At 37.5% G+C, this 25,732-nt stretch overlaps 2 protein-coding genes and 1 long non-coding RNA gene across 3 annotated transcripts; all 3 read right to left on the reverse strand.

Moving 5' to 3' along the window:
* Positions 1-406: 406 nt before the first annotated feature.
* On the reverse strand, positions 407-5,481 carry dtd1 (D-aminoacyl-tRNA deacylase 1). Its single transcript, XM_027013196.2, has 6 exons — positions 5,348-5,481; positions 4,779-4,869; positions 4,297-4,532; positions 3,541-3,638; positions 3,116-3,278; positions 407-2,872 (listed from the first exon to the last, which is right to left on the reverse strand). Exons 1-5 carry the CDS (start codon positions 5,388-5,390, stop codon positions 3,123-3,125), a joined length of 624 nt encoding a protein of 207 aa, XP_026868997.1. The 5' UTR covers positions 5,391-5,481; the 3' UTR covers positions 407-2,872; positions 3,116-3,122.
* Positions 5,482-7,325: 1,844 nt separating this feature from the next.
* LOC113579934 lies at positions 7,326-10,271 on the reverse strand. The gene is made up of 2 exons (XR_003410929.2): positions 9,905-10,271; positions 7,326-7,603 (listed from the first exon to the last, which is right to left on the reverse strand). It is a non-coding gene; the product is annotated as an uncharacterized LOC113579934 (long non-coding RNA).
* Positions 10,272-10,662: 391 nt separating this feature from the next.
* On the reverse strand, positions 10,663-21,435 carry sec23b (SEC23 homolog B, coat complex II component). Its single transcript, XM_027014792.2, has 19 exons — positions 21,295-21,435; positions 19,039-19,277; positions 17,547-17,604; positions 17,377-17,463; positions 16,917-17,153; positions 16,598-16,680; positions 16,188-16,332; positions 14,674-14,832; positions 14,462-14,577; positions 14,184-14,307; positions 13,899-13,979; positions 13,674-13,763; positions 13,441-13,547; positions 12,960-13,113; positions 12,601-12,678; positions 12,347-12,508; positions 11,963-12,049; positions 11,627-11,848; positions 10,663-11,381 (listed from the first exon to the last, which is right to left on the reverse strand). Exons 2-19 carry the CDS (start codon positions 19,257-19,259, stop codon positions 11,292-11,294), a joined length of 2,301 nt encoding a protein of 766 aa, XP_026870593.1. The 5' UTR covers positions 19,260-19,277; positions 21,295-21,435; the 3' UTR covers positions 10,663-11,291.
* Between the last annotated feature and the right edge of the window lie 4,297 nt (positions 21,436-25,732).

The following is a 25,732-nucleotide window of genomic DNA, read 5'->3' on the forward strand; positions in this document are numbered from 1 at the left end:
CCTTCTGAGCATTGGTTCCTCTCAAGGTTTCTTCCTTTTGCTCTGAGATTTGTTCTTTGCCATTGTTACTTTGGCTCGGCCTGGACCTAAAGTCTTTGTATAGATGACTTCTGTAAAGCTGTTTAGTGTTAGCGCGTGATACAAAAACACTATACAAATAAATTTGAACTGAAATAATGAAAGACCCGACTCAATCATGATGAATGTTTGGTGGTATTGTGGCTCAGAATCCAGAGCAGAGTGGATGAAATACCCACACTCTAGTTAGCCTGCAGAACAGCCCAATGAATCCAGAATCTAACCAAACATGGTTTTATCCATTAATTAAATCACATCCACATCAAAGAATTCAAACTTTTCCTACCTACTGTATAATATTTAGAGAATAACCACAAAGTCTATTGAATAAGGAGACACTGAGAATGTTTTTATAAAGGTAAATGTACTCAGTCTTTCTTTCACAAACACTTGTCTATTCATTGTATTATTATATTGGTGGTTCTGTTGGTGAAGAGGTCCCCAGCCAGGCAATAGTCCAGTCTCTCTGAAATGACAATGGGGTGTAGATGGGCATACAAGCACGCACACACGCACGCACACACGCACGCACGCACGTACATATGTACACACACGACTTTGTGACCAGTCTGGGTCTAATAGTGATATAACTGACATAAAAAAAAACTAAACAAAATAGGCCTAAATATAAACTACAAATTCATCTGGTCATATCATGAAATATCCATAACACATTCTACATTGGCAGAATACATAGCACACTGTATTTATCTAACAGAATTGCTGTTGTAATTATTAAGATAAAGATCCATGACATTTCATAGTGCAGTCTTGATTCTAAAAGAATCATAACACAGAAACCACACAGCCTGAAATTGCCCAAGGTACCTGTTACATTTAGCAGACACTTTCATCCAAAGCAATATACATTTGTTACTGAGTACAATTTGAGCAATTGTGTTAAGGCCCAACAGCGGTAGGGTTTGAACCACCAATCTTGTGATTACTAGTCTAATAGGTTAACTGCTGAGCTATCCCTGCTCCAGATGCCTTTGAGGTCCCTTTCTTCAAATACAGACTAGAATTCTGCCATGATACAAGTGAATGACAAAAACACAATCTCTGATGTCCTTTTAGTACCAACACCAAAGAAACTTCAATATTTAATTTGGTGACAATCACTGAATATAAAGTATGATCTCACAAACAGCAAGAGAACAACATATGATACATTGTAACAAAAAAGTAACCAAGGAAAGTAATGAGAACTGTATCACCCATAATCCTGTCACAATGCTAACAGTGCAGAATGGCTGTCCATGTTTTCACGTATTTCTCATAGAAGAGCATCATATATACAAGCTGTGTGCTACAGCCCTCTGTGGAATACACAGCAGTATCACAATGATCTATCTGATATAATGTTCTACAATTGCTGTACAATGTACATCTGCAATCAGCTATAGAAGATCAGACATTCCAGCAGTTAAGAATATTCAAAATAATATCCTTGATTATAAATATTCTATTTCAGTGAGTACTGTGACAGTCAGTGATTAAGAAAACAGTAGTTTTCCAGTAGAATTAATTAGCAACCACATAAAATAGTTTGGTGGACAAGTGTAATGATAGGTTGCATTAACAACACATACTAGAGAAGAAATACCAATACTCTCTTAGTATCTCAAACCTAAAATAGAAAGTTACCAAATTTGGATATAAAAAAATGTTCACTGTTAATAAAGTTTCACATGGGGACTAAAATTACATATTTACACATTAAAAAATCATAGAACATGTTGAACTACAGGCATTAAATAATAAAGAACCATAATGTAGTGACTAAACATATGGTGCTCCTCTTCAGGTGAAAGGCAAAGTGACAAAGGAGTCCAGCCATGTCATGGCTGTATTACTTTAACATCTTCTGATATTCACTATAACTATGGATACAATGTTCAGTTTAATGTTTTACAACAAATCACCTTTTCAAATGGAACTTGATGTCAATTATGGTTAGACAAGATTGGCTTTTTAGGCTGTGTCTTCCATAGGCATTTCTCAAGTTTGGCAATAACAAGCAATGAAATGCAGATCTTTAGGCTACTACAAACACTACGAATAAATATAATTTATTTACTCCCTTTCACAGTAACCAATGAATACATGTTTGCAGTGAAGGAGCTTCTGTTTTCCAATTCAATTGTATGTATGTATGTATGCATGCATGCATGCATGCATTTAGGCTAATCCTCTTCTCTATTTGTGGTTTTAAAGAAAAGTGAAAAAGTAGGCTACATTACAAGCAGCTCACTGTTCTTTACAAACTGTTCTGAAAGGCCTCTTGCATATACACCCTCCCCTAGATTCAATTAAAAAAAAAACAAAAAAAACCTCCCATATCCATTTTTTTTTTTTTTTTACATTTTCATAAGTTTTAATTTCTTGGATTTCTTTGTAGACTCCAATCTACTGGTCTCAAAAGGCTCAAAAAAGACAATGCACCTTTAATATTTTCATTAAAATCACATGTACATATACATTTAAGACAATTCTCATCATCATCCACATAACTACAATAAATAATCGGACATTCTGTCCAAAATGGCGCAAATATGCTTTGTAAAATGCATCTTGGCCAATTTCACACTCCTGTCAGAGGTCCTGTTATTCAGATAAATTCAAAGTTTGAGAAGAAAATAAGACTGCACAGTTGATTGCATGGGTGATCAGAGACAGGAAAATTATGATCACGTCATTAGAGGAGTCAGGTTAAGTTGCACTACACACGTCGAAATCCCTGAAGATGGCAGCCTCTCTTTGGAGGCTGGACAGATCAGTCCCAAACAACCTCCTAATCAGACAAACAAACATTAAAAATTTGGAATGTAAAATTATTTTTAAAAGATATTGTTATAAGAATACTGCATTCCAGTACTGTGTGGAGTCTAGCCATAACTCAAAGTAACAACCCTGAAAAATTTCAGCCATAATGCAAAATTGTGTACTTTTTACACAATTATGTTTTAGCATTTTCTTTTAATTCCAACAATTCATCAACCACCTTACTCTGAGAATTAAAATGTTTATAATTCACCTCTCTGCTATGGTTCTCTTTCTGAAGACACGTCCCCCTCTGCTCCACTGCTGGCATTTGGATCTGCTTTACAGCGCAATGCAACCTTTTCCCGGCCTGACTCAGAGCTGCCTTTGGATCGTGTTTTCTCCTTACGCTGCTGCTGCTTCTCTAGTTTGGACAACTGATATGCAGGACAATGACAAATACACAAAGGATTTTAACAAACAAACCTGAATGCACAGCAAAAGATCTTTAATCACTTCTAGAAGCACTACTCTATACCAACAATTACAACTAATTTTAAAATGCAAGTTTAAAACTAAGAAAGACATTTTTAAAGTGCACTCACTCATCTGTCTTACGCTTTGAGGGATATTTTACTTTTACGAGCTGTGTATTTAGTAAACTAGTGTGCCACAGCACTGAATTTAAAGGTATAATACCTGTTTAGCATCTGTGGGTCCAGATGGAGACTCTAAATGAATGGTGACAGGTCCATCATTTTGGATATGCACTTGCATGTATGCACCAAACTTGCCATCTACAAAAAGATGAATGATTAATCAGTCTGTTTTTGGTTGAACATATATGTGTTATTATAATACACCTCAATGTTGCACTACCCTATACATTTAATTGTCATTTCATTTTTTATTAATCAAAATCTGTTAAAAACTACACACACCAACCTTACTCATTTCATAAGAATATTATATTCACATTGTAAGCCTACATCTAGACTCTACCCTACCTGTGGTCATTCAGGTGGTTATTTCTATTAGCTGTCTGACACTGCAGTTTTTGGGTTATAGACCATTTTTAACTCGGCAATAACAAAACCTCCATCAATACTGCTGTGTCAAATACATGTTCCGTTGATTCAGTGCAACACTCACTACTATGCCACTACTATTACTGCTGTGTTTAAGATTTGCCAATCAAAAAATATCTGGTACAACAGTCATAAAGGAACTGTCATAAACAGTCTTTATCACCAGGATAAAGAACAGCTAATGAAATGTGCACAGGAGCAAATACAGTGCAGTCTATAACCATCAACTGAGAGTTGATTATAATAAAGTGGCAAGCGAGCATAGGTACAAAGGTAGGCAAAGAATAATAATGTGACCAGTGAATTAACTAATGAAGAAAGACTGAAGAGAACGGCATCCAACTGACCGCTCATAAGTACATCTCACCTTTAATGAGCTCTGGATTGTATGCAGTCCTCATCTGCTCCACAATGTTATTGTAGAAGGTTTGAGACAGTTCAGCAGGCATGGCTGAATGAAAGTCAGGCTTGTTTCCTTTCAGTATATGTTGCAATGTGAACTGACTCACACACAAGACCTCCAGTTCTGTGTCCATTACACTGCGACTCCATGAGCGGCCATTCTCATCCTCAAACAGACGCAGGTTTAGAATCTTACGTACCCTGAACACACACATGCGCGCGCACACACACACACACACACACACACATACATACATACATATATATATATTTATATATATATATATATATATATATATATATATATATATATATATATATATATATATATATATATATATATTAGTGAGAGAAAGAAAAACTGTATGGCCATGGAAATTTCTAATCACTGAAATAACATTTTAAAATAGCAATTATGCTGAGCTTCCAGTAAGTATCGTTACTCACATATAATCTATATCTTTCTGTGTATCCTCAGCGGAGATACCAAGCAAGACGCAAAGGCCTCTTCCGATAGAACTGATCTGTTCCCCTCCAACTGTTACAATAACAAAATTACAGTCACGTAAAGTTCCTGGATGTTCACGCTCTATGAGAACACAATAAATACTTGTGTGAACTAGCTGCTATATAACGTTACTTCGATTGTGACTTTATAGTTAACCAACATTAACTGAGAATTTAGCTAGGTTAGCTAATTAGCTATCGTTAGCTACTTTAAAGGATGCGGATTATTTCATAAACTAGACATGTTCATAGTGTTGCATGCTTTCCATAAAACGTAGTAACAATTTAAGGTGATTAGGACTGAACTGGAAACCGTTCCCTGACTACAAACCATATACAGGAGCTAGCTAGCTTAGCTAAGTTAGCTGGCTAGTATCATTACTACACACAGAGTAAGTTGGGTAATGTTTGCTAGCTCTAGGTTGCATTATTCACTTTGTGCCAGATAGCACAAAAACAATGGCTAAGAACATTATTATTTCACGCATAATACTTGCGTTAGTCCTTACCCGTAACACTCGCTTTAGTCACTCTCTGAATGACTGCTTTCATTGTTTTGGCTGAAGTCTAGCCCCGAAGAAGTTAAATGTCCTGTTTTCCAGCAATGCGTATCTGCATCACTTAAACATACAGAAACTAACGAATCAAGTTAAAGATGCAATTTTGCGACAGTTTAAATTTTCACCAAGACGCAATGTGGTATGACATGAACTGCATGTGGAAAAGTTGTTATAAGTTAACTAGCGGACGACATTGCCCTTATTTCAGGTACATCTTCTGAATATTTTCTCTGAGGCATTTGGACTTTGTATGGAAATTAATCGCTGTTATCCATAAAAGGTTTTCTTACACAATAAACGTTAAAATACTTGTCAAGGAACAAGTAATATATGTATTACATTTACTTGATGTTTTCATCCAAAGCGACTTACAATTGTGACTGAATAACATTTGAGTAATTGAGGATTAAGGGTCTTGTTCAGGAGGCCAACAATGGCAACTTGGCAGTAGTAGGACTTGATCACTAGCCCATGAGAAGTGCTATGTACTTTGATCCTGCCATCTAATAAATGAAGAGGAATGTCTGATTTTTGTCGACTTTTTTTCGGTAGAAAATTTGCATTCACAAACTTTGCTGTTAAATTTAACTGGGCAAGCAACCTCCGTGAAGCTGGAAAGCGATCTATGTGATGCAGGTGCCCCATGTGATCAGAAATACAATAAACTTATGTTCATTTGTGCATTCGCCCTAGTCTGTGCAGTAAAAATGATGTGGTCACCTCTTTTTTGTCACTCAAGTTTGTTGACTGAGATCGGCAGTGTTTCCTTCTGCGTTTATGCGTTTAGCTGTACTACAATAACTAGATCTGCTGGAGTCCATCCTATAGATCCCTAAATTACACACTTTAGTATTTGGACATGGCTAATAATCTAACCAGTCTTTCTGCTGAGGTACATCCACTCCTGGTGTCATGCTGTTGCTAAGCCTCAACTCGTCTCAGAGGCTGTCCACCAACTTCTCTGTTACCCTGGACAGACATTGTCGTGCCAGATGAGTTTCACACACCTACATTCATCAAACCCAGACTAGGATTTCTAGAAACCTGGAACAGACTTTACTTGTGTGCTCTTGTTGCTTACTTTGTTCTTTATTGTTTATATTGTTGTTAGTGTGATGTCCAGTGTCTACCAGAGGAGGATGGGCCCCCTTTTGAGTCTTGGTTTCTCTCAAGGTTTCTTCCTCATAGTCTAGGGCGTTTTTACTTGCCACTGTGACCTTTGGATTGCTCACTGGGGGCTTGGACTCAGACATCTGTAACGCTGATTTGTGACAGTGGCTGTTGTAAAAAGCACTATGTAAATAAATTTGATTTTTACATGAACATGCATCCTGGGAGATCTGATCACAAGGGACTGCCAAAACGCATCTGACATTTTGATTGCCTCTCGAATGACCACATATGATTGGATTGCTACATAACTGAAGTTAGAGCCATGCACATTTACTATGTCACTCTTCCACTGCATGTTTTCCAGACAGAAGTGTCATGCAAATCATTGCTCATGTTCCAGTACGCGCTTTGACAAACCTTTAGATCATGTGGTCTGCTAAGTCAACTTATAAATGAACAAAAGAGGAGATACAGAAAGTTCCTTAATTAGCTAATACGGAGCGATTTCCAAACAGTCTTGTAGTTATGCATTTTCCAGCTATGGCAAATATGTGGTTTGGCAGTACTTTGTTGTTGCTGAAGACTCTTCAGGATGCAGTCTGATGCGTTCCAGACCACTTCAGTTTCCCAGAAAGTGATTGCATTGATTGAACTTATTACAATGTATCTCTGAGATGCATTTTACACCATTCACACTTAGTACTGGCTACTTATGATCTGATCACCCAGGATACATGTTAATACTGCATGCAAAAAAATAAATAAATCAAAAAATCACAAACACTTTCATCATTTCACAAAAGAATATGCAGGATGACAGGAATCTGTTGATTTTTATTTTTGCAAACTGAGTAAATACAGAGTAGTGCAATTGCTATTCTTTACATTTTCATTTTTTTTTATCCATATATGAATTCTATTTGTCATCAGCTTGACTTCCCGAAGAGCTGCTGGATGTCAGGCCGAAAAGTTTTAGCAGTCTGGTGGAGTAAGGAACAAAATTTTCTTTGTAGACTATTGTGGCTGACATATTTGCAGACTTAAATGTTTTCACATTTGGCCTTGTGGGTTCTTCCTCTTTAGGTGTTTCAACTGAAGAAAAAAAAAAAAATTCTTAGAATTCATAGAAAGTAAAATTGCAATATTGTAGCCTACACATTATTGAAAATCATGGAGCTGTGTTACCTGTTATCTACATACAACATAGTCAAAGGTTTGGGGATACATAATGTAATCATTTTTTATTATTGGCAACACTTTACATGGTATACATTTCAGAAATACAAATGCTACAATATTAAAGAAATATAACAATACTGATAGCTTTTGTAAACTGCAAGAGTCATGCACAAGACTTTCCAGCCTCAAAACTGACACATTATATTCTGGTCAACATCAATGAAAGGTGGATGAAACATTAATGGTATCAAAGGGATTCCACTGTTTCAGTCCTGTAATTTTAAGTGCTCTCTAGCCCCTCCCAAAACCTACGGTTTTGCTGTTTTAATAACATGAAGAGTGAAACGTTTGCTCTTTGTGAATGAGGTATTTCATGTAGCTACTACAATTAACATACCTATAAGGCTACTTATATTATTATACTCTCATATTTGGTTGTAAAAAATGCTTGAATTTTGAAATGAATGCCATGAAACTTCAATAAACATGACAACTAAGCAAGCTTATTTTATACTATATTGTCATTCAGTACACAACAGGTTTTGAATCAAGTATCAACAAAGCAACATCTGAAACACTAAGAAATCTCAGGATATAAAATTTGAGTGGTCTTGTCATACCGATTAAAAAAAATACCCTTGTTTCTATAGGTCTAGTATCCAGCATTTTTTTGTTTTAGGTGACTGTATTAGATTCACTAAATTATCTAACCTTATGGACTATATTACACAACACTAATAAAACGTCCTAAATTCATATGCCATTAACAGGATTGCTTTTCAAGGTTATTCAGGATTTACTCATGTGTAGTTTTCCCACATTATTACACCATAACTGCAATACTTAACAGGCCTAGGTGTGAATTTTAGATACATTTATTTACATTACCAAACTAAAGTGACTCAAATCTCAGGTTTATGCCTTATTGTGAAACAGATTTGATTTTTCAGGACGGTGATGACACACAAATCCGATTTCTTCAAATCAGATTTTTGTATGTGGTCCATGTCTGCTTTCTGGCCATGTGACATGCCAGATCGGAATTCATCTGCGGTTTTTCCAATACGCATGCAGTTAACGCTCTCGGCGTCAGCCAACACCAGCAACGCGGCACAATAACAACAGAGGAGAGCAACAGCAATGACAAAACAGCAAAACCTAGCCGTTTGGCTTTTTTAACCAGAGGACAGATACCGGTGACCTAGATTTATGGCCAGATATTCAGACAAGCCTCCAGAAAGCAGGAAATTAATTATAGAACTATAATAAAAATATAATAAGAAACTATATATAGTTTTATGTTTAGTAAACGAGTTGTACACAATTTCCGATCGTTTTCGTTTCTATTTTAGAGGTCCAGACATCTGAAAACTTACTGTTTCCAAAGATTCCACCGTTCTGCTTAAGCTACACGGGCGGTTAGCAGAGCATTTCCAAGAGTCAGTCAGATAAATTAAACACGTCCGACTACCTCCTGTTATCAAATTAAGTATTCTGCTGTACTACTCTGGTTACATTTACAGTTTTATATAGTTGTTTGCTTAGTTTAGCATATTTGTATCTATGCTTTTTTGCATGCACCCATATAGTGAAAATGCAAGCAGATACCCTGACAGATACCAACTTTTGACTTCACGATACAGCGATCACACAACCAAATGTTTTGTTTTGATATTAGTAACTTACGTGATGGACGGAGGTACAAGCATTTTGAATGACATTTCCGCCCAGCCAGGGGTCTGGTACTACTGAAATATTTTGCCTTTACATCATGTTACACAATAACACCGAGTTAACGTTGTAGTTTACTTGTATTTCATTTTCAAAGACATGTGGACCAGCAAGTTGGTTTTGCTTTTATATCGTAGCTTACTGACACCAGTGTGCTTGAACTGTGGCGAGTGTAGTTAAGTATCTATATTCTAATCTTCAAGCGATTTTAAGGAATTTGAAATTCCCACATGGCCAAATGAATAGTGGTTTTAAACGTGAACGTAACAGCAGATTGAGTATATTTGCATTTTCCACAATCTAGTTTCTTTCTCTAATGAATTTACCTGAGAGGTCCAGCATGTGTAGCTAGGCCTAGTAGATAATTACTTAGCTATAGAACAGTTGGAATAGTAACTCATTTTATTTTTGACGTAATTAACTCATCACTCGTTCTCCTTTACTTAGCAAGCTCGCTAGCTAGCAATTTGCTGTATGACTCACCTTGAGGGCAATTTCTGTGCATATAGCTATAAAATCCATATGACCCACACATAGTCCAAATTCCGATTGCATACATCAGTGATGCGCGCTTACTCCATTTTATAACACCATTTGCCATACTAGTCAGTTGTTTACACTGTCTTCAGTACTTAACCAAACTACTTTTTTTGTGGCAGCTCCGTTTGAGCTATTTGGGAAGACTTGCACTTAGCCCTCGAGCTAACTACCGCGTTTCCGTAGCCAATCACCTGGTGCGCGATTTTCAAAATAAAAGCTTGAAAGACTGAATTACCCATGTACTGAAAAATAGGCCAAAGTAATCGAGTAAAACCTTTAAGGTTAATGGGTGCCGTATGCCTATTTGCCATAGCTGAGCAGCACTGTGAGTATTTTTTAAACCTCTATACATAGCAAGTCCTTTCTGACCACCGGCCTGCCATTTGCTGAATATATTATTGATGTTGATACAGTAATCAATAGGTCCTGTTAGAGAAGCTTCTGAAAAGTTAATGGAGTTAGAGGCTTGGTTATTTTAGCACATTTCTAATATTTCACATTGTAAACAACACTGTCTTTATTTAGCCTGTGGTTTGGAACCTCTCTTCTGACTTCTGAAGAACAAGGATACTCTGTTTATAAATCAAAAAAGGAGATGCATGTATCTGCTATTTTGGAGTAAGCACCTTTTAGTTGTACAACTCCTGAATTGACTGATCAAAATGCATATCTGGGTATGAATGATTCAAGCTTTTGAGAAATTGCTTAAATAAAATTTAATCAATAACATTCACTATTAAGAATGCATTAAGATAGATCTGAAGATTTAGATTATGCATTTACAATAGCAACTCCTTTCAATGAGCATTTATCCAGTTTAAACAAGGTCTGTTGAGACAATTAAAAAGATATGGCTGATTCCTTAACAAATGGCAGACAATTTAAGTGTAAGTTAAATTCAGTGGAATGAACAAACTAACGAAATGGGAGAAAATGTAGTCATTTTGAGCAGCTTCATAACAAATCACCAATTACTGAAAAAATATCTTCACTGAAATCATAAAACTAACATTAGAGGCCTTTCAGCTGACCATCAAAGAATGTGAACACTTTAGAAAGTGCTGAATGGCTGAAGTTAAACATTATAGCATTAGACATACATGAACACAAATGAGCCAAACAGAACTAACAAAAATATAGACTTAAATTACCATAATTATTTTTTGTATGAGAGTGTGAAAAATGTCCAGTCTGAACTGCTAAAGAGTTCAAACTAAGATGACACAAACACTTTGTGTAAAGTGTGAAGGCCATGGTCTGAAATGGTAATGTTAAATTCCCCCACATAGAAGGATCAAAGTTCTCTTTTTTGTTTTTCCTTCCTTGTGGTTTAGGCAGAACTAGACACTGCCAGTTTCTTTAGATGATCCATGAACACTTGCAGGCTGACGTCATCTGTGAGAATTGGTGCTCCAGACTCCTAACAGGGATTTAAAATATAATGGATTAGACACTCAGAACTAGTTATAATGAATAAGTAGATTATACAACAGCTAGTTATGTGCAAATTTACACAATATCTTTAATACAGTCATCATTGACAGAAACCAAACTACCAGCAACTTAGGCAATGATTAGCTACAACTAGAGAAGACTTCACAAAACTGCTCTACTTGTTTTCTGGATTGTTCTATATTACTGTGAATGTAAACTAAAGAAATATACCTGGCCCCAGGCATAGAGATTGTTGTGTGTTTGGGAAGGGTTCACTTTGGAAAGCAGGAAGCGGGCCTGTGACCCTCCATGCTCTGTGTCAATGTAGCGGGGCATGGGAAAGCGTGTTTGCAGGATCTCCTGAGCATCATCTAAAGGAGCCTGCAGCAGCTGCTTAAAATTCTCATATTCTGCCATGTCCTGGTAGCGTGCTTTCCTCCACTGAGAAATGGTCTAAGGGACAAAAGAAGGAAAACAATAATTTATGTTTGTCATTCCTAGTACAGTTCAGCATCTACTACAGCATTTTGATGATTCCAAGAGAACATTTACTGGAACAAAATTTACCTCTCCATGGTAGATGACCAACTGGAAAAAAGTATCCATTAGTAGAATACGATCTGGAAGGATACTGCTGCTGTCCAGAAGCACAGGCTGTAAAACATACAGGAAATAAGAAAAATCAGATCAGTGCCCACTGTTGTTCAGCTTATGCAAGCTCATATATACATAAAACACTTCACTTTATTTAGACTTAAATGATCCTAAAATCTTAAGATCATTACGTGGTGATCCAATTCTGCCTTCATCATCCTGATGGATGCATAAATTAATTTAAGCAACCGGGGTAAGCAGCCAGAAGAGGACACAGTGGCATGATAGCTAATTTCTGGAGAGCATAACACTAAAGCAGTAGCTAAGTATAAATAGTAATATTGTCTATAACCAAACCTCAGGAGGGCCATAGAATGAGTAGGAGTAGAGGATTGGCTGGATCATGATAAGTGACTGTGTTAGATCCTGACACACAAAGTGGTGCCTGTAGTATGATGACTCATCTGGACTGTTATTGAACACCTGGAGGAAAGGTGACCTCCTCAAGTGGAACATAAACTGAAACACAGATATGAAAAGAAATGTTAAAATGGCCCTTGCAATGAAAATATATTTGTTCATGTGGTGTATTTGGGAAGTTGCTGTCTCACCTGAGGGTAAAGAGACAGAGACTCAGACAGCCTGAAGGAACTGGGGTCATCCTTATTGAACTGTCCAAACTTCTGACACTGAAAACACAAAGCCAGCGCTCAGTGTCATGCAAGTAAACAGCAAATTAGTAACATACTTTCTAAAACTGAGGCTGGGAATTAATCAGTTCCACCATGATCGAGCACTTGCTCAATATTCATATATTAAGGTTTCAGTCAAACTCTCAGTTTATAATATTATGAAGCCCTTGCTATATTGAAAGATTTTCTGCACCACAAATCATTTGTATCAGCTTTAAAAGAAGAATATAAGGGTTAGAATGAGATTTCCTGAGCAGGGTTAAGGTCACAAGACTTACCAGACGAATGAGCTGTCTGTCAAGCCAGCGGAGCACATCCGGGCCCTCCTCTGACTCCGCCCTGAACACACCCAGTCTGGCCATGAGAACGGCGGCGGCCTCTTGGTCGAAAGATGCCTCGATATGCTGGATCTGAGACTGTGCATCTGCCCAGCTGGGAGAGGCACAGAGAGGATTAATTGGTTAGCAACTGGTGACACACCCACGTTAAACACGCAAATCTATTTGCAAACGAAGGAAACGCCCTATCTACGCCAGCGATAACGGTGTTTCTACAAAACAAACTGCTTTAGATGAAACAGGGCACGGTCCAATGTGAAAGAATTTTCCACATGGCTAATAATACTTTCTGGCTCTGGACCAAAACTAAAAATGTGTCACTGTATCCACATTGGTGACGTCAAAGGAAGACAGAAAACTGGAAATACTGGTGAGGAATAATGTAACTTTGCAAAATGACAGGACTACAGCTCTTGCTTACTTTCGTGCAATGGTAGTGACACGGATCCTCTTCTGCATATTAGAATGCTGGTACTGTGTAACAAACTGGATAGCTCCTCTGCCACCCTGAGGGATGGGAGCATTGTGCTACAACAGAAAAAAACAAAAACACACACAGAGCTATGAGGCCCACTGAAGATCAACATACTACATACCAGAACCACCCCACACAGTTATGTTAACATTTTTTCTTCAACAAATATTTAAATATACCTGATTAACAACTTCAAAATACAAAGCAAGTGTTGTAGATGGACTGAGACTACAAATCTTCCACTGGCAGGTACCACCAACTCCCAACTCCTGCAAACAGGCAAAACAGGAGACTTAATAAATTTGTTTTAGAAAGTGCTGGCTAATCACCATATCTCCCAGTTGTCTTATGTCCCATTTTCACATTACTGAAGGCTAACTGTGTAAAGAAACAGGGTTACTTACATTCTCAGAGACACATGATCCTTTACTGTTAAGAGATACACAGGGTCCAATAGCTCCTGACACTTTCAGTTCTCTTGAGGTCTGATGTTAAAAGTATAGGAAAAGTGCACAAAAATTCAATATTAGAGAAGTTGGACATTCCCAGAGGGATTCAAGACAGTTTATCTAGAAACTGGGGGGGGGGGGGGAAACAAACAGAATACTACATATTTCATGTGTATAGTACAGCAGAAAAACACCAACAATACTGACTTCAATTCTCTAACTTGCTCAATTAATCAGTACCTTAATTTCTAAAATGCCCCCAAAAGCCATGCGAAATTCTCCATTGTAGTCTTTGCTGAAGACTCTCTGGAAGGTCTGCTTGAACAGGGAAGTGTTGAAGGAGTCTCCCATGACAATATGTCCCCTGACACAAAACAAAACCCCAGTAATGAACATAGTAAAAGCTCAGCAATGTACACACAAGTGCTATGACTTGCATCAGAGTGAATTTAAATTAATTTGAATAGGGGTTTTTTTTTATTAAGTATGTTTATACTGATTTATTTTCACACACATACCCAGTGAGATTGGACAAACACTTCATTTCCAGTAACCCAGTCTGATCCAGAGCACATGCGTAGATGTCAATGCTGTGTCCATTCACTGCAGCACGGTTTGCCAGAGCCTCATAGTACTACAATATTTCAATGAATATTAAAACATACAGCACAGCTCCAGTAGTACACCTTATTCACTGTTGGAAATACTGAATGATTCACTGTCAAAGTACCTTGGTGGCCTTCTTCAGATGGCGGGCATTGTCCTTTTGAATGTCATGCCATGATCGAATAGGTGTCTTCAGTTCATCTCCTACCACCATGCCAGGACCTTGCGTTGGCGGCCCACCCGTGAACAACATGACACGGGCTCCAGTATTTGGGAATGTACCCTAAACATGGTGAAAGACTCATTAGTCGGGTTTAAAAAAAAAACAAAAAAAACAAAACAAAACAAAAAAACACCAACCAAATAACTTTACATTTGCAAGCAATATTCCAAATATTAATCCAATGTTAATTATCGTGTAAACACTTTGATATAACATTAACAATACATCAGTTTTATTACATTAAGTCTTTTGATGACAAACATTGCTTAAGAAAATTCAATCTAAATAAACAGGTAAACAACTAAGCAAGTATTCCTCACATTTTCCTCAGTCAAACTCTAGAACACAACTGCAAGACCAGGACAATCTGGTTGATGTTATGCAACTTCAGGAAGCACAAAGTGCAAGCTAACAAGATGACATGCCAGCAGAAAAGAGCTTTGACCCTTTCGGCATTGTTGACATGTAGTCACTCATGAACCTAGAGTCTTCACTATGAAGTGAAGAGAGGATGACCAAAACCATCTCATGGTTGCAGCATGAAGATGAAGCCCCTTATATGCCAGCAAACTGGTATATAGGGCATGGTAGTGTAATTGGAAACAAAATGTGCAAAGTGAAAAACAATAACTGCCCTCAACTGAGCAATTTAAAAAAAAAATAATTAGTTGCTATGTCAAACACTGAATAAACTATTCAGTTATAGAAATGATTCAGATGACCTAATGATGTTTTGGTAAGCACAAATATTGATTTTATTTGTCTATTTTCCTGAAAATATAAACTTTATAGGTAACCCGTTATGGACAAATTATTAAATGAAGTTACACTTTCTCTTACTATAAATATATTTATGTAGGATGCCTGCTTTTCATTCTTTGTAATAAATGATAAGTAATAATGAAACAAGTCGCTGACAGTAGCACACATGCGCGCACATGCGTGCGCGCGCATGTGCACACGCACTACTAGGTAAGTCAAAGCTTGAAGGTAAAACTTTGCTTCAATTTGGAACTGTGCATCTTTAATCTCTATACAAAATCTCAAATCATTTGAGCTTTTCTATATCTTTATCTATCCAAACCTGTTTTTTGGACATCATGAAACCTCAATGTAATGTTTTACCTCCAACCGGCATATTAGTCATTAGTTATTAGTCATAATTTTCACAAAGACATAGCACAAGCCCAAGCAATGCTAACTGTCATGGCCCAGACACAGTGTTCTGACATAGTGTTAAAGTTCATCATGTCCTTGTGTTAAGTGCATACTAGTTGATAATGCAATAGTTATGAGTGCTGTGATATTGTTTAAAAAGAACCTTACCCTACTCTAGCTAACAGACTAAACTGGTTTGATCTGATTAGTTTTAGGGATTTCTGATTTCAAACAGAAGCTCTGTGAGATGGCAGTACCTCAAGTAGTCCAACAGCAATGGAGAGTGCAATGCCAGTGGAGCGGAGTGGTCTCTTGCCCTGTGGAACAGGCCAGGGATCCCGCTGCAGTTCACCAAGTAGGTCAGTCAGGTTCATATCAACTTTCTGCACAGGCTGCAGGAACCTAAGGGATCCAGAGGAAGTAAACAGTGAAGTCATGCAAATGTAAAAATAGCAAATGCAACATAAATCTTTGAGCAAACCAATGCTTGGGATGTACTGACACAGAATCACCTAAATTAGTAGGCAAGTCTAACTTTCCAACTTAATGTCCTTCGGACATAGTTGCAAGTTATGTTAGAACATTAATAGAACACATCACAGCTTTTATAGTCCAAGCATTTGGCATATGTATCACAGTTACACATCAAGAACAAAGAGTGCCTTACCTGCAGGAGGCTGCAGCATCGTGTGGGGCCAGAGGCTGGCCATGTGGTCCTGAGACACCTGGCTTCATCAGGCCCAGCATCTCCTGCAGACAGGCCACAAACCTTTTAACATTATCCCACTATTTCACATGTGGAATCATTGACACTTAAGTGATACTTTTTAATATTATTATTGTGCTTTGCTAACATAAACAGTGCTACCCCTGACTATGTTACTAATTCCAACTAAACCCAGATAAAATGAAGTTCCTTTATTATTTTATAACTTTATATCCTGTTGGCCACAGAGGTTCAAGACAGGTGCACATGTGTTACTGACTTGTATCTGTTTCGGGGTGAGCTCCTTGGTCCCACGGAAGACATAGCTTTTTGCAATGCCCTCACAGCTGAGCTCATGCACTTGGATCATGCGACCAAATGTGATGAGCCCCACCAGGGCATTTGGTGGCAACAGGCTGAGAGACATCTGCAGAGATTCCCTCAAGGCCTGCAGGTCCTCCTCCTCTAGACATGTGTCCACTACGTACAGGAAGATGAGTGGAGTTGGGGGACCACGCTACAAAGAAATGCAGAGTTGATAATGATGCACAAGGGTGTATTCTAACATCGCATATTATTCATCTATAATGAATAAATGACAAAGGTACTTTTGTAAGTTGCTCTGGATAAGATAAGCCAAATGCCGTAAATAGAAATACTTAGCAAAGGCAGTGATTATGTATAGAGTTAGGAAAGTCTTTATGTACAGTGTACACTACAGAGACAGCCTGACCATTTACCTGTACTATGTACTCAATGGTGGAGAACTGTGGCATTAGTTCAGCAGGCTGATTCACCTCTGAAATGCCTGCATATGATGGGGGAAACTGAAATGGAGAGGATAATTAGTTTGTGCAATATTTCCTTAAATACCATTTGAATAATTTAGCAATGGCATGTAATGACTTACTGGGTTTCTCTGGAAACAGAAATTGCATGCCCATATCTTAGCCCTGAAGTCCACCTGACTAGAAAAGGAAAAAAACATGCAAGTTATGGCTATGATACAAAACATCAAACATCTACACAACAAAACAAGAAACAATCCCAAAATACAGTCACAGTTTTTAACCCTTTAATTAGATGAAAATTATGACAAATTGGACAAGTGATAAAAAAAAGATAAATACAATTTACAGATTAAAAAAAAAAAAAAGATATTGATTGGCTGCAAAACTGGCAACTGATGACTGCATTAAATCTGTAACCTACAATCATTGTTAGATAATGCATCTTTCCTGGTACTACACCGATATGCCTGTAATGCAGCCATTTTCAATTTCTGCTCATTTCTGCCTTGAGTCTTATCTCCGATTAGAGAAAATAAAATGTATACTCTGACATACAGGTCAGAATTGGCCTTCAAAAAACATCCCACATTCTTAGCCTTACGTTTGGCTATTTCATGTCATTGTTCTGTTGCAAGGTGTAAATGCTCATTGATAGTGGATCTCTGCAGATGCTTCTGTAAAGTCCAGAATTCACCCTGCTCCTGCAACTGGCAGTCAGTTTCTGGCAAATACTGGCACAGGTTAAACATCATCTCACCTGTCTATAAGACTGTGTCCAAATCTAGACTCTGTTCTCTGTAATGTACTTTTTTAACAAACTGCAACCTGGCATTTCTGTTCTTGAGGCTTACAAGTGGTCTGCAGCTTGAGATAAACATGCTCATGTATTCTTCTCTTGTGGCATTGTTTGAAACATATATGCCTACATCCTGGCCGATGTATTGACCTGTTCCACAATTTATTTATTACATACCAAATATTTATAGAAAATAAATTAATATACTTTGCAAGTCAAAAATATAATAAATAAATGTCCTGATCTACTGTTCTCATTGTAAGAGATAACAATGACCCAAGGTGCAAACGGCAAACTTTTGTGTGATAAATGCAAAATCACACAGCTGGCCAAGAAATAACAGAATTAAATTGAAGGGGCCATGTATTTAACCGATGTGATTCCTATATAGTTCATCCAATATAGGAATGTACAAAATTCAAGTTCAGGCTAAATTTTGTAGCTCATAAACTAGTCACTGTAACCCCCCCCAAAAAAATCTAATACGCTAAAATACAGAGTAAAAACAACAAAAACTGTATGATCCTAAAACTGAACGATGAACTGCACTTTGTGTCTTCTTATCATATTGACTATTACATGACTGAATTAAATAGCTGAAAATGGGCCTTATAGATCCTTTATCATAAAAGACACAATAACATGAAAAAGAATTAACAACTACAAAAACTTAGTTCCCAAGTATCTAAATATTACTGAAACCATTTCAAAAGATTTCACATTTAGCTGCTTGTATAAGGAAACATGATATGATTACAAACAAACAAGTCTCAAGATTAAAGAACCAAACCTTATTGACAAAGGACCAAACTTACCAGAGGGGGTTGAGCACAGCCTTGCAGTTGGCTCGACTGCAAAGCACGGGTTCATAGTGCACAGGAGGCAAGTCAGGTCGCTCTTTGAGAGGTGTGAAGAGGCAAGAGACTGGTACCACTAGTCGTGTGGCCTCTAGCCTGCTGGAGGGCCAGAGGTTCCAGCTGCATCGTACCCCATCACGATCCTCATTCTGCTGAATAAACTCCTGGTAGGTTGTCATTGCTGTTGTGCAGGGAGTCTGTGAGCAACCAGAGAAAGAGTTGGAAATGAGCGACTAAAGAACTGGAATGACTTTTTATGCTACCACCTGTTGGTAACACCTCCTAACTGGAATGACAACATACCACACAAAAACGTAACAGAACAATTTCACTCTAAAACTTCAGCACTTCAAAGAGACAACTGCGTCAGCACATGCTCTAGTAAATATGTTCGTCATTTATGACAGTGGTCCTATGCAGCCACAGAGTGAAAAGACTGCAATGGAAAGATGCTGCTCGAGTCACAGCTATTTTTCATGCATGAAGAAATCTTTCAACAGGTGCCATTTAATCTGTGACACACCTACTGAAATACCCACAACAGAAATAAGTAGTCTGCTGTCTAGATTGCCAATATTTAAAACAACAGATTCAAAATACTGTTTGCAGGTAGACTTTATCCTTTGTTACACTCTGCATAATAAACCCATTAGCCCTATATGAGGTGTGCACATCCTACACTTTATGCCTTGCGCCAATTGATGACAAGCGTTGACACCGCATTGTTTTTGTGTACACAAAAAGCCGTAGTTAGATTATGCAGTGTTAACATTAGCACATTTTCAGTGCTTGCTTCCAAAACAGGTTTGAGAACATGCATCAAAAGGTTTAATGTCAATATTTGTACAGTCTAAAATTGTAACATCAGCATGCACACACAGCTAATAACAGTTAAACTATTCCTACTGTCAATGTCAGAAACATCATATTTACAAGCGCACATTAGCAATGTCATATTTACTAGTGGGAAACTGATTTTTCTTTGAACCTCAATTTTCCTAATTAGGGGCTTGTCAGTAATAAAACAGCTGAGTGTAAATGTTGCCACTAATGCAAATGGTATAAGTTTTACAAGTTAACTGTACATTTCAAATTTGGATACACTTTATGAACAACTTGCACTTACGCTGACAAGCAACAGCAACAAATTTTAGGGGCAGACCCCAGAACGTTTGGTCTCGTGCAGATACCGATTTTGTGCAGATATATTTGTGTTGTCTGGATACACTCATCCGCCTGTTTTAATTCATTTTGTGCATTAACAGAAGGGCATCACATAAACAAATTTTTATTTGAAGTGAACTATTAATAGTAATGAAACTAAATAATTGATTCTGCAATCAAAAACAACTTGAACGCATATGTTGTAATTACGACCTCTGAACTCGTCAATGGGAATTTCAGAGGACGACTTGATATGCTCCTTGGTATAATTTTCGAATGGGTTCAAGTATTACCAGTAAGGCTTGCATGTAGGTGAGGCATGATGGGATTATAGATAATTAGCTAATGCTTCAACTTGGCTAACTTTACTTAAACATAGTTTACATCTGCAAGTTATCTAACTAGCTAGCTTGCTTGCTACAAAACCGTAAAGAAAATTGTACTCATCCGTCAAAAAACGACGCCCACTTCTATTTAATAAACACCCGGAAGCACACAAACCTCATTTATTAAAGAAGAAATATCTTCTTTTAACTGGGTTTAGATCATTCTGGAGTAAAACGTAACGAGATCACAATCAAGCTAAATACTTTCAAAAATAACTTTTCGGCCCTGTAATACAGATCATTTCACAATTTAAATGGTATAAACCCCAGGATTTCTTATGGAAAGATTACGAGATAACGTTATATCTTAGCAGTTCCGTATATCTACAGTGGCAAAGCTCGCTATTTTAGCTAGGTTAATTTAGCGCTACCTCACCGAGCTGGAAAGGTAAACGTAGAAGACTTTCAAAACGCAGTTTTAAAATGTTAAGTATGCAGTTTAGCTAGGTAAATTAAAATCAAGAACTCAAAAGATTGAATTTTACGACTGTATTCTTCCCTTCCACTCAACTAGCTAGCTAGCTAGGTAGGTAACTATAGGTATGTTCCCTCAACCCGTTACACTGAGAGCTAGCTAACGTTAGCTAAGTTAGCTAATCCGTACCGTGTGACAGGCTTCAAGCGACAAGGCCTAGGTACTTAAGATAATGCAGACATAACCTACCTTTCTGTTGGATCCGGTTTATATTCTTAATGGAAATAAATAATATATCAGTAAAACTATAAGGACGCTGGGACAAACGGACACTGATCCTGAAAAGAAAACTTTATTGCAAAAGAATCACCGCTCACTTCCACCGGTTCCGGTGCCAGCATAGAGTGACGTGTTACTATATATTCTTCATCTTGTCATTGGTCAGTCTGTTGGAACGTGAATAGAAAGTGCTCCACCCACAATTAAACAACAAATAGATGAAATATAAAGGATCGCGCTTTATTTACGGTAATTCTTGTAAAAATTGCTGTTTATCACAATGTATATTAATTTATAAGACAACTGAGACATTTATCTCTACGGCGCTAACCACAGCTGAAGACGTTTAACTGTTCACAGGCCAAGACAAATGCACTGCAAGGTCCAAAATCAAATAAAATATTAGTGCTAATGTTATTCTAATGATTGTCTGATCACACATAGAAAACATTATTGTAAAGTTTGCGTGAAAAACTATTCAAGCGACTTTGCGATTTTGATTTTGGAAAGCTTTGTTATAGGAATCAGCAGTTTTGAAGTTAAATTACAAGGAATGAGCTAATTGCTATTATGCTCAGCCTAGATTCAAGCGACACGTTACCGCAGTATCACAAAGTACACGCGTCCTGACTCAGTTCGAGCTGATTACACGTATCCTGTTAAACATTTTTTAAAAATAGGCTTTTGTTTAATAAATTAACTCTCCATGTACAAAGTACACTTTATATGTATAAACGTATACTCAAGTATTGTAGAAGTTCAGACATGTATTCCTACTGGTCAGAACACATATATAAGTAGTATATAAGTAATTTAATGAGAGGACATAATCTCAGATAAATTAATTTAAAGTACCCTTGACAACAGAAGCTCATGAACTAGAAAGATGATAACCTGGTGAAGGGGAGGTGTTAAGATGCATCTTTTGACAAGTACAGAAATTTTAATAGTCAAGAAATTAAAATGCATGATAAAGTGCAGCAACAAGTTAACAGCTGAATCAGGTCTGTTCTGAAGTACAGGGGACAATTCACAAATTGTTCTTTTGAGGCCAGCCCATCCTATTCTGTGCTGTATTACACATATTTATTTGTTCATGCTTGCCTAAGACCTTAAGATTACCTGCAATATCTGCGCCCCTGCCCCCTGATATACAGCTAACTTCTGCTGCTGGTGTCCCTAAAGGCCTAGCTAACTTCACGAGACCCCTATAACCAGAGCTCTTTCAACAGGCTTCTCAGTGGGTGCCTTGCTGAGTGGGGCAAACCTATTGGACACGTGAATTGGGGGTATGTAGTGCTCTCATGGGTGAACTGAAGCTCGGCTATTCTGCCGTAGCGTCACAAATTCACGCCGCTGCGAGGGCTGTAGTGCTGGAATTGAGGGCTTGCTAACTTCGTCTAAGGCATCCAGAGCTTGTACTTCTAGTTCCTTAATAGGTCATAACACTTTCTAAGGTCTGCAAGTGCACCTCTATTGCTAGAATCTTCTCCATTAGACTAACAATTAATCTACACTTCTCACAGAAAAAAAACTATCACTAACGATGGATGAAGAATAGCTAAACATTTTGCACTCTGCACACTAAAGGAGAACAGAAGTGGCTTTGATAGAAAAAGAAAAATGTTAACATTACTTATCTTTTTGGTATTTTCTTGGATGTAGTTTTTAATGATAAAGTAGTTTTTGATGTCTAGTGGAAGTTGCCAGTTTCCAGGTAGAATGTACTTAAGTCCATTGGGGCTTCGTCCTCTCAGCAGTTTTTCCTCACCACTGTCGCCATTGGCTTACTCTACTGGGGCTTGCACCTGAACATATGTAAAGCTGCTTTGTGACAACAGCTGTTGTAAAAAGTGCTATATAAATAAAGTTTGCTTTGCTTTGCTTACTGTTAAAAGCTTAAGGTTGAAAAGTTATCTCTGGCTCACTGTTAGAAATGACCAAAGAAACTGTCACTAACTCAATAGGATACACTAATGAATAAATTATCACTTAAGTTTGCAATAAATAATGATCTTGGATGGTTGTTACATTTAATTGTTTTTACTGTACAACACACCAACTTGCTAGCCTACTAGAGTTTAGTGTTATCAGTTTCTACAAAACTGGAAGATATTTTTGTCAATATCAATAAGCAGCCTTCGATAAGTATGTCCTTTGATTGATATTTGACATGGTAATTAATAAGAAGCAAGAAATTGAGGAAATTGAATTGAAGAATGATTAAGAAGTAAATTCTGTCCTGGCAAACAAAGCATCAAAGGATTACTTCACCCCTGTCCTCCCACCCACATGAATAACCTGGTGGTATTTCAGAAAGTAGGTTTAACACACAATAAATTTAACCTTGAACCTTGATCAAATGACTGAATGCTTAGAATCGGTATTCCGCTGCACACTCAGTGATGTTGCTCCACTTAAGAATAAAAAAAATTAGGAACAAAAAATTAGTACCTTGGTGTAATGATCACATTCTCTTTAAAACACTTGAAAAATAGAACACAGTAAGGTACTACACTAAATTTGTAGTCTTCCAGCTTGCATGGAAGGAGAGCCTTCTTAAGTATAGAAAGGCTTGCACATGTAACTAGGAATAAAACTGACACCAGTGCTCAGATTACAACATCACATAGTAGTAATGAGTTCATGAATTCATTCAATAAGAAAATTAAGCATATTAGAGATAAATTCAGAGTATTACTGTAATATTGGACAGATACTTAGAGTTCAGAACAACCAAGCCAAAAAGGACTCTAGAATCCTTTTCACCTATCTAAGAGCCATAACTTAAATCTTCAATCTCATGCTCAAAATCCTCTATTTGCTTACGAGATTCACTGCCCTCACACTTTCTTAAGGATATCCTGCCTGAAGTAATTGAACCTTTGCTAAATTTAATAAACTCTTCCTTGAACATTGGCTATGTACCTAAATTAGGTAAAAATTATTCAAATTAGCAGTAATCAGACCACTTATCAAAAAATCTATTCTCGACTCATGTCAGCTGTCAAACTGTCAGCTGTCAAGCTTGTTCGAAGCTTATATAAATAATATTTCTAGGACCTCCTTTCTCCACCTCAGGAACATTTCAAGGATTAGGAACATGCTCTCTTCACATGATGCAGAAAAGCCATACCATGCATTTATCACTTCAAGATTTGACTACTGTAATGCCTTACTATCTGGCAACTCCAGCTAGGTCAAAATACAGCAGCCAGAGTTCTTAACTAGAACTAGAAAATTTGATCACATCACTCCTATCTTAGCTACTTTACATTGGCTTCCAGTAAAATATTGTATTGATTATAAAATACTTCTAATGACCTACAATGCCCTTAATGGTCTTTCCCCACAGTACCTTAGAGAACCTCTGGTGCATTACGACCCACCACATCTGTTTAGATCAAAAGGTGCCTGCTCTTTACTAGTACCAAGAATAAGAAAATCTACCCCAGGAGACAGAGCCTTTTCCTATAAAGCTCCCACACTATGAATAACCTTCCTGTAAATGTTCAAGACACAGTGTCAATATTTAAGGTGTTATGTCCGCCTGTATATCTGAATTCTGTGTTCCAGGTTTTGCCTCTTCCTCTCTGGTGTCCCCATCCTGATCCACACCAGGTTTTCCAGTGACAAAAGATTTGGCTGAGGGCTCATTGGAGAAGAGTTTCTGGTTGTGGGTTTTGATTTGTTGCTACATTTTGAGTTTTTGTTTGCTACACTTTGTGTATGCCTTTGGATTTGCCCCTTGATTTATGGTTTGTTTTGCCCCTTTGGTTGATTGCTGGATGATATATGTTTCTTGTATCTTGTATGTATATTGTCCTGTATATAGTTTCAAACTGGTGGTAGAGAGTGGCTGCGGGTTGGTTTATCATTGTTCTAACAGTGTAGTCAGTGTAGTCATTGTAAGTTTCTTTTTGTTAGCTTAGTCAGTTGTTGTTTTGTTTCTAGTGTGGTTTTGTTTGTCATGTTGGCCTTGGTCACTCCTGACATGATTGCACCAGTTTATTGACTTTAAACACCAAAAACCTAACTACACTAGATCTTTCCTGTCAAGTTTGTCTGGTTATTCATCCCATTACTCATTTCTACTGTTGTACTACTCAAAACCCCATGTTACGGCCTCCCAGCCTAGACAGGGTCATAACAAAGGCTAGGCTGAAAACCTATCTGTACAGTCAGGCATTTTATTAACTACTTCCCATCTTGGGTAAAGATGTATATCTGGGGGTCCATGGGCATTGACAGTTATGGTAAACTGGGATGTTATGATGCTGTCACTTCACCTCTCTTTTTCACCCAAGTTTGTTGACTGAGAGCGGTAGATTGCTGATATTCCAGGGTGCCTTCATGCATGTGGTTCCTATCCTTTTAGCTATGCTGCCATAGCTAGATCTGCCGGAGT

Source organism: Electrophorus electricus, chromosome 1 (genome assembly GCF_013358815.1).
Source record: "Electrophorus electricus isolate fEleEle1 chromosome 1, fEleEle1.pri, whole genome shotgun sequence".
Lineage (NCBI taxonomy): Eukaryota > Metazoa > Chordata > Actinopteri > Gymnotiformes > Gymnotidae > Electrophorus > Electrophorus electricus.

Bases quoted from the DNA above. Each gene is read 5' to 3' on its own strand.
- dtd1 (XM_027013196.2), bottom strand. From the start codon at position 5,390: ATGAAAGCAGTCATTCAGAGAGTGACTAAAGCGAGTGTTACGG. The intron at 4,870-5,347 runs GTAAGGACTAAC...TTATTGTAACAG, and splicing joins GACTAAAGCGAGTGTTACGG to TTGGAGGGGAACAGATCAGT. The intron at 4,533-4,778 runs GTGAGTAACGAT...GTGTGTGTTCAG, and splicing joins CAGAAAGATATAGATTATAT to GGTACGTAAGATTCTAAACC.
- sec23b (XM_027014792.2), bottom strand. From the start codon at position 19,259: ATGACAACCTACCAGGAGTTTATTCAGCAGAATGAGGATCGTGATGGG. The intron at 17,605-19,038 runs GTAAGTTTGGTC...TTCCTTTTCTAG, and splicing joins GCTGTGCTCAACCCCCTCTG to TCAGGTGGACTTCAGGGCTA. The intron at 11,382-11,626 runs GTATATTTCTTT...AATCCCTGTTAG, and splicing joins ATCTCTATGCCTGGGGCCAG to GAGTCTGGAGCACCAATTCT.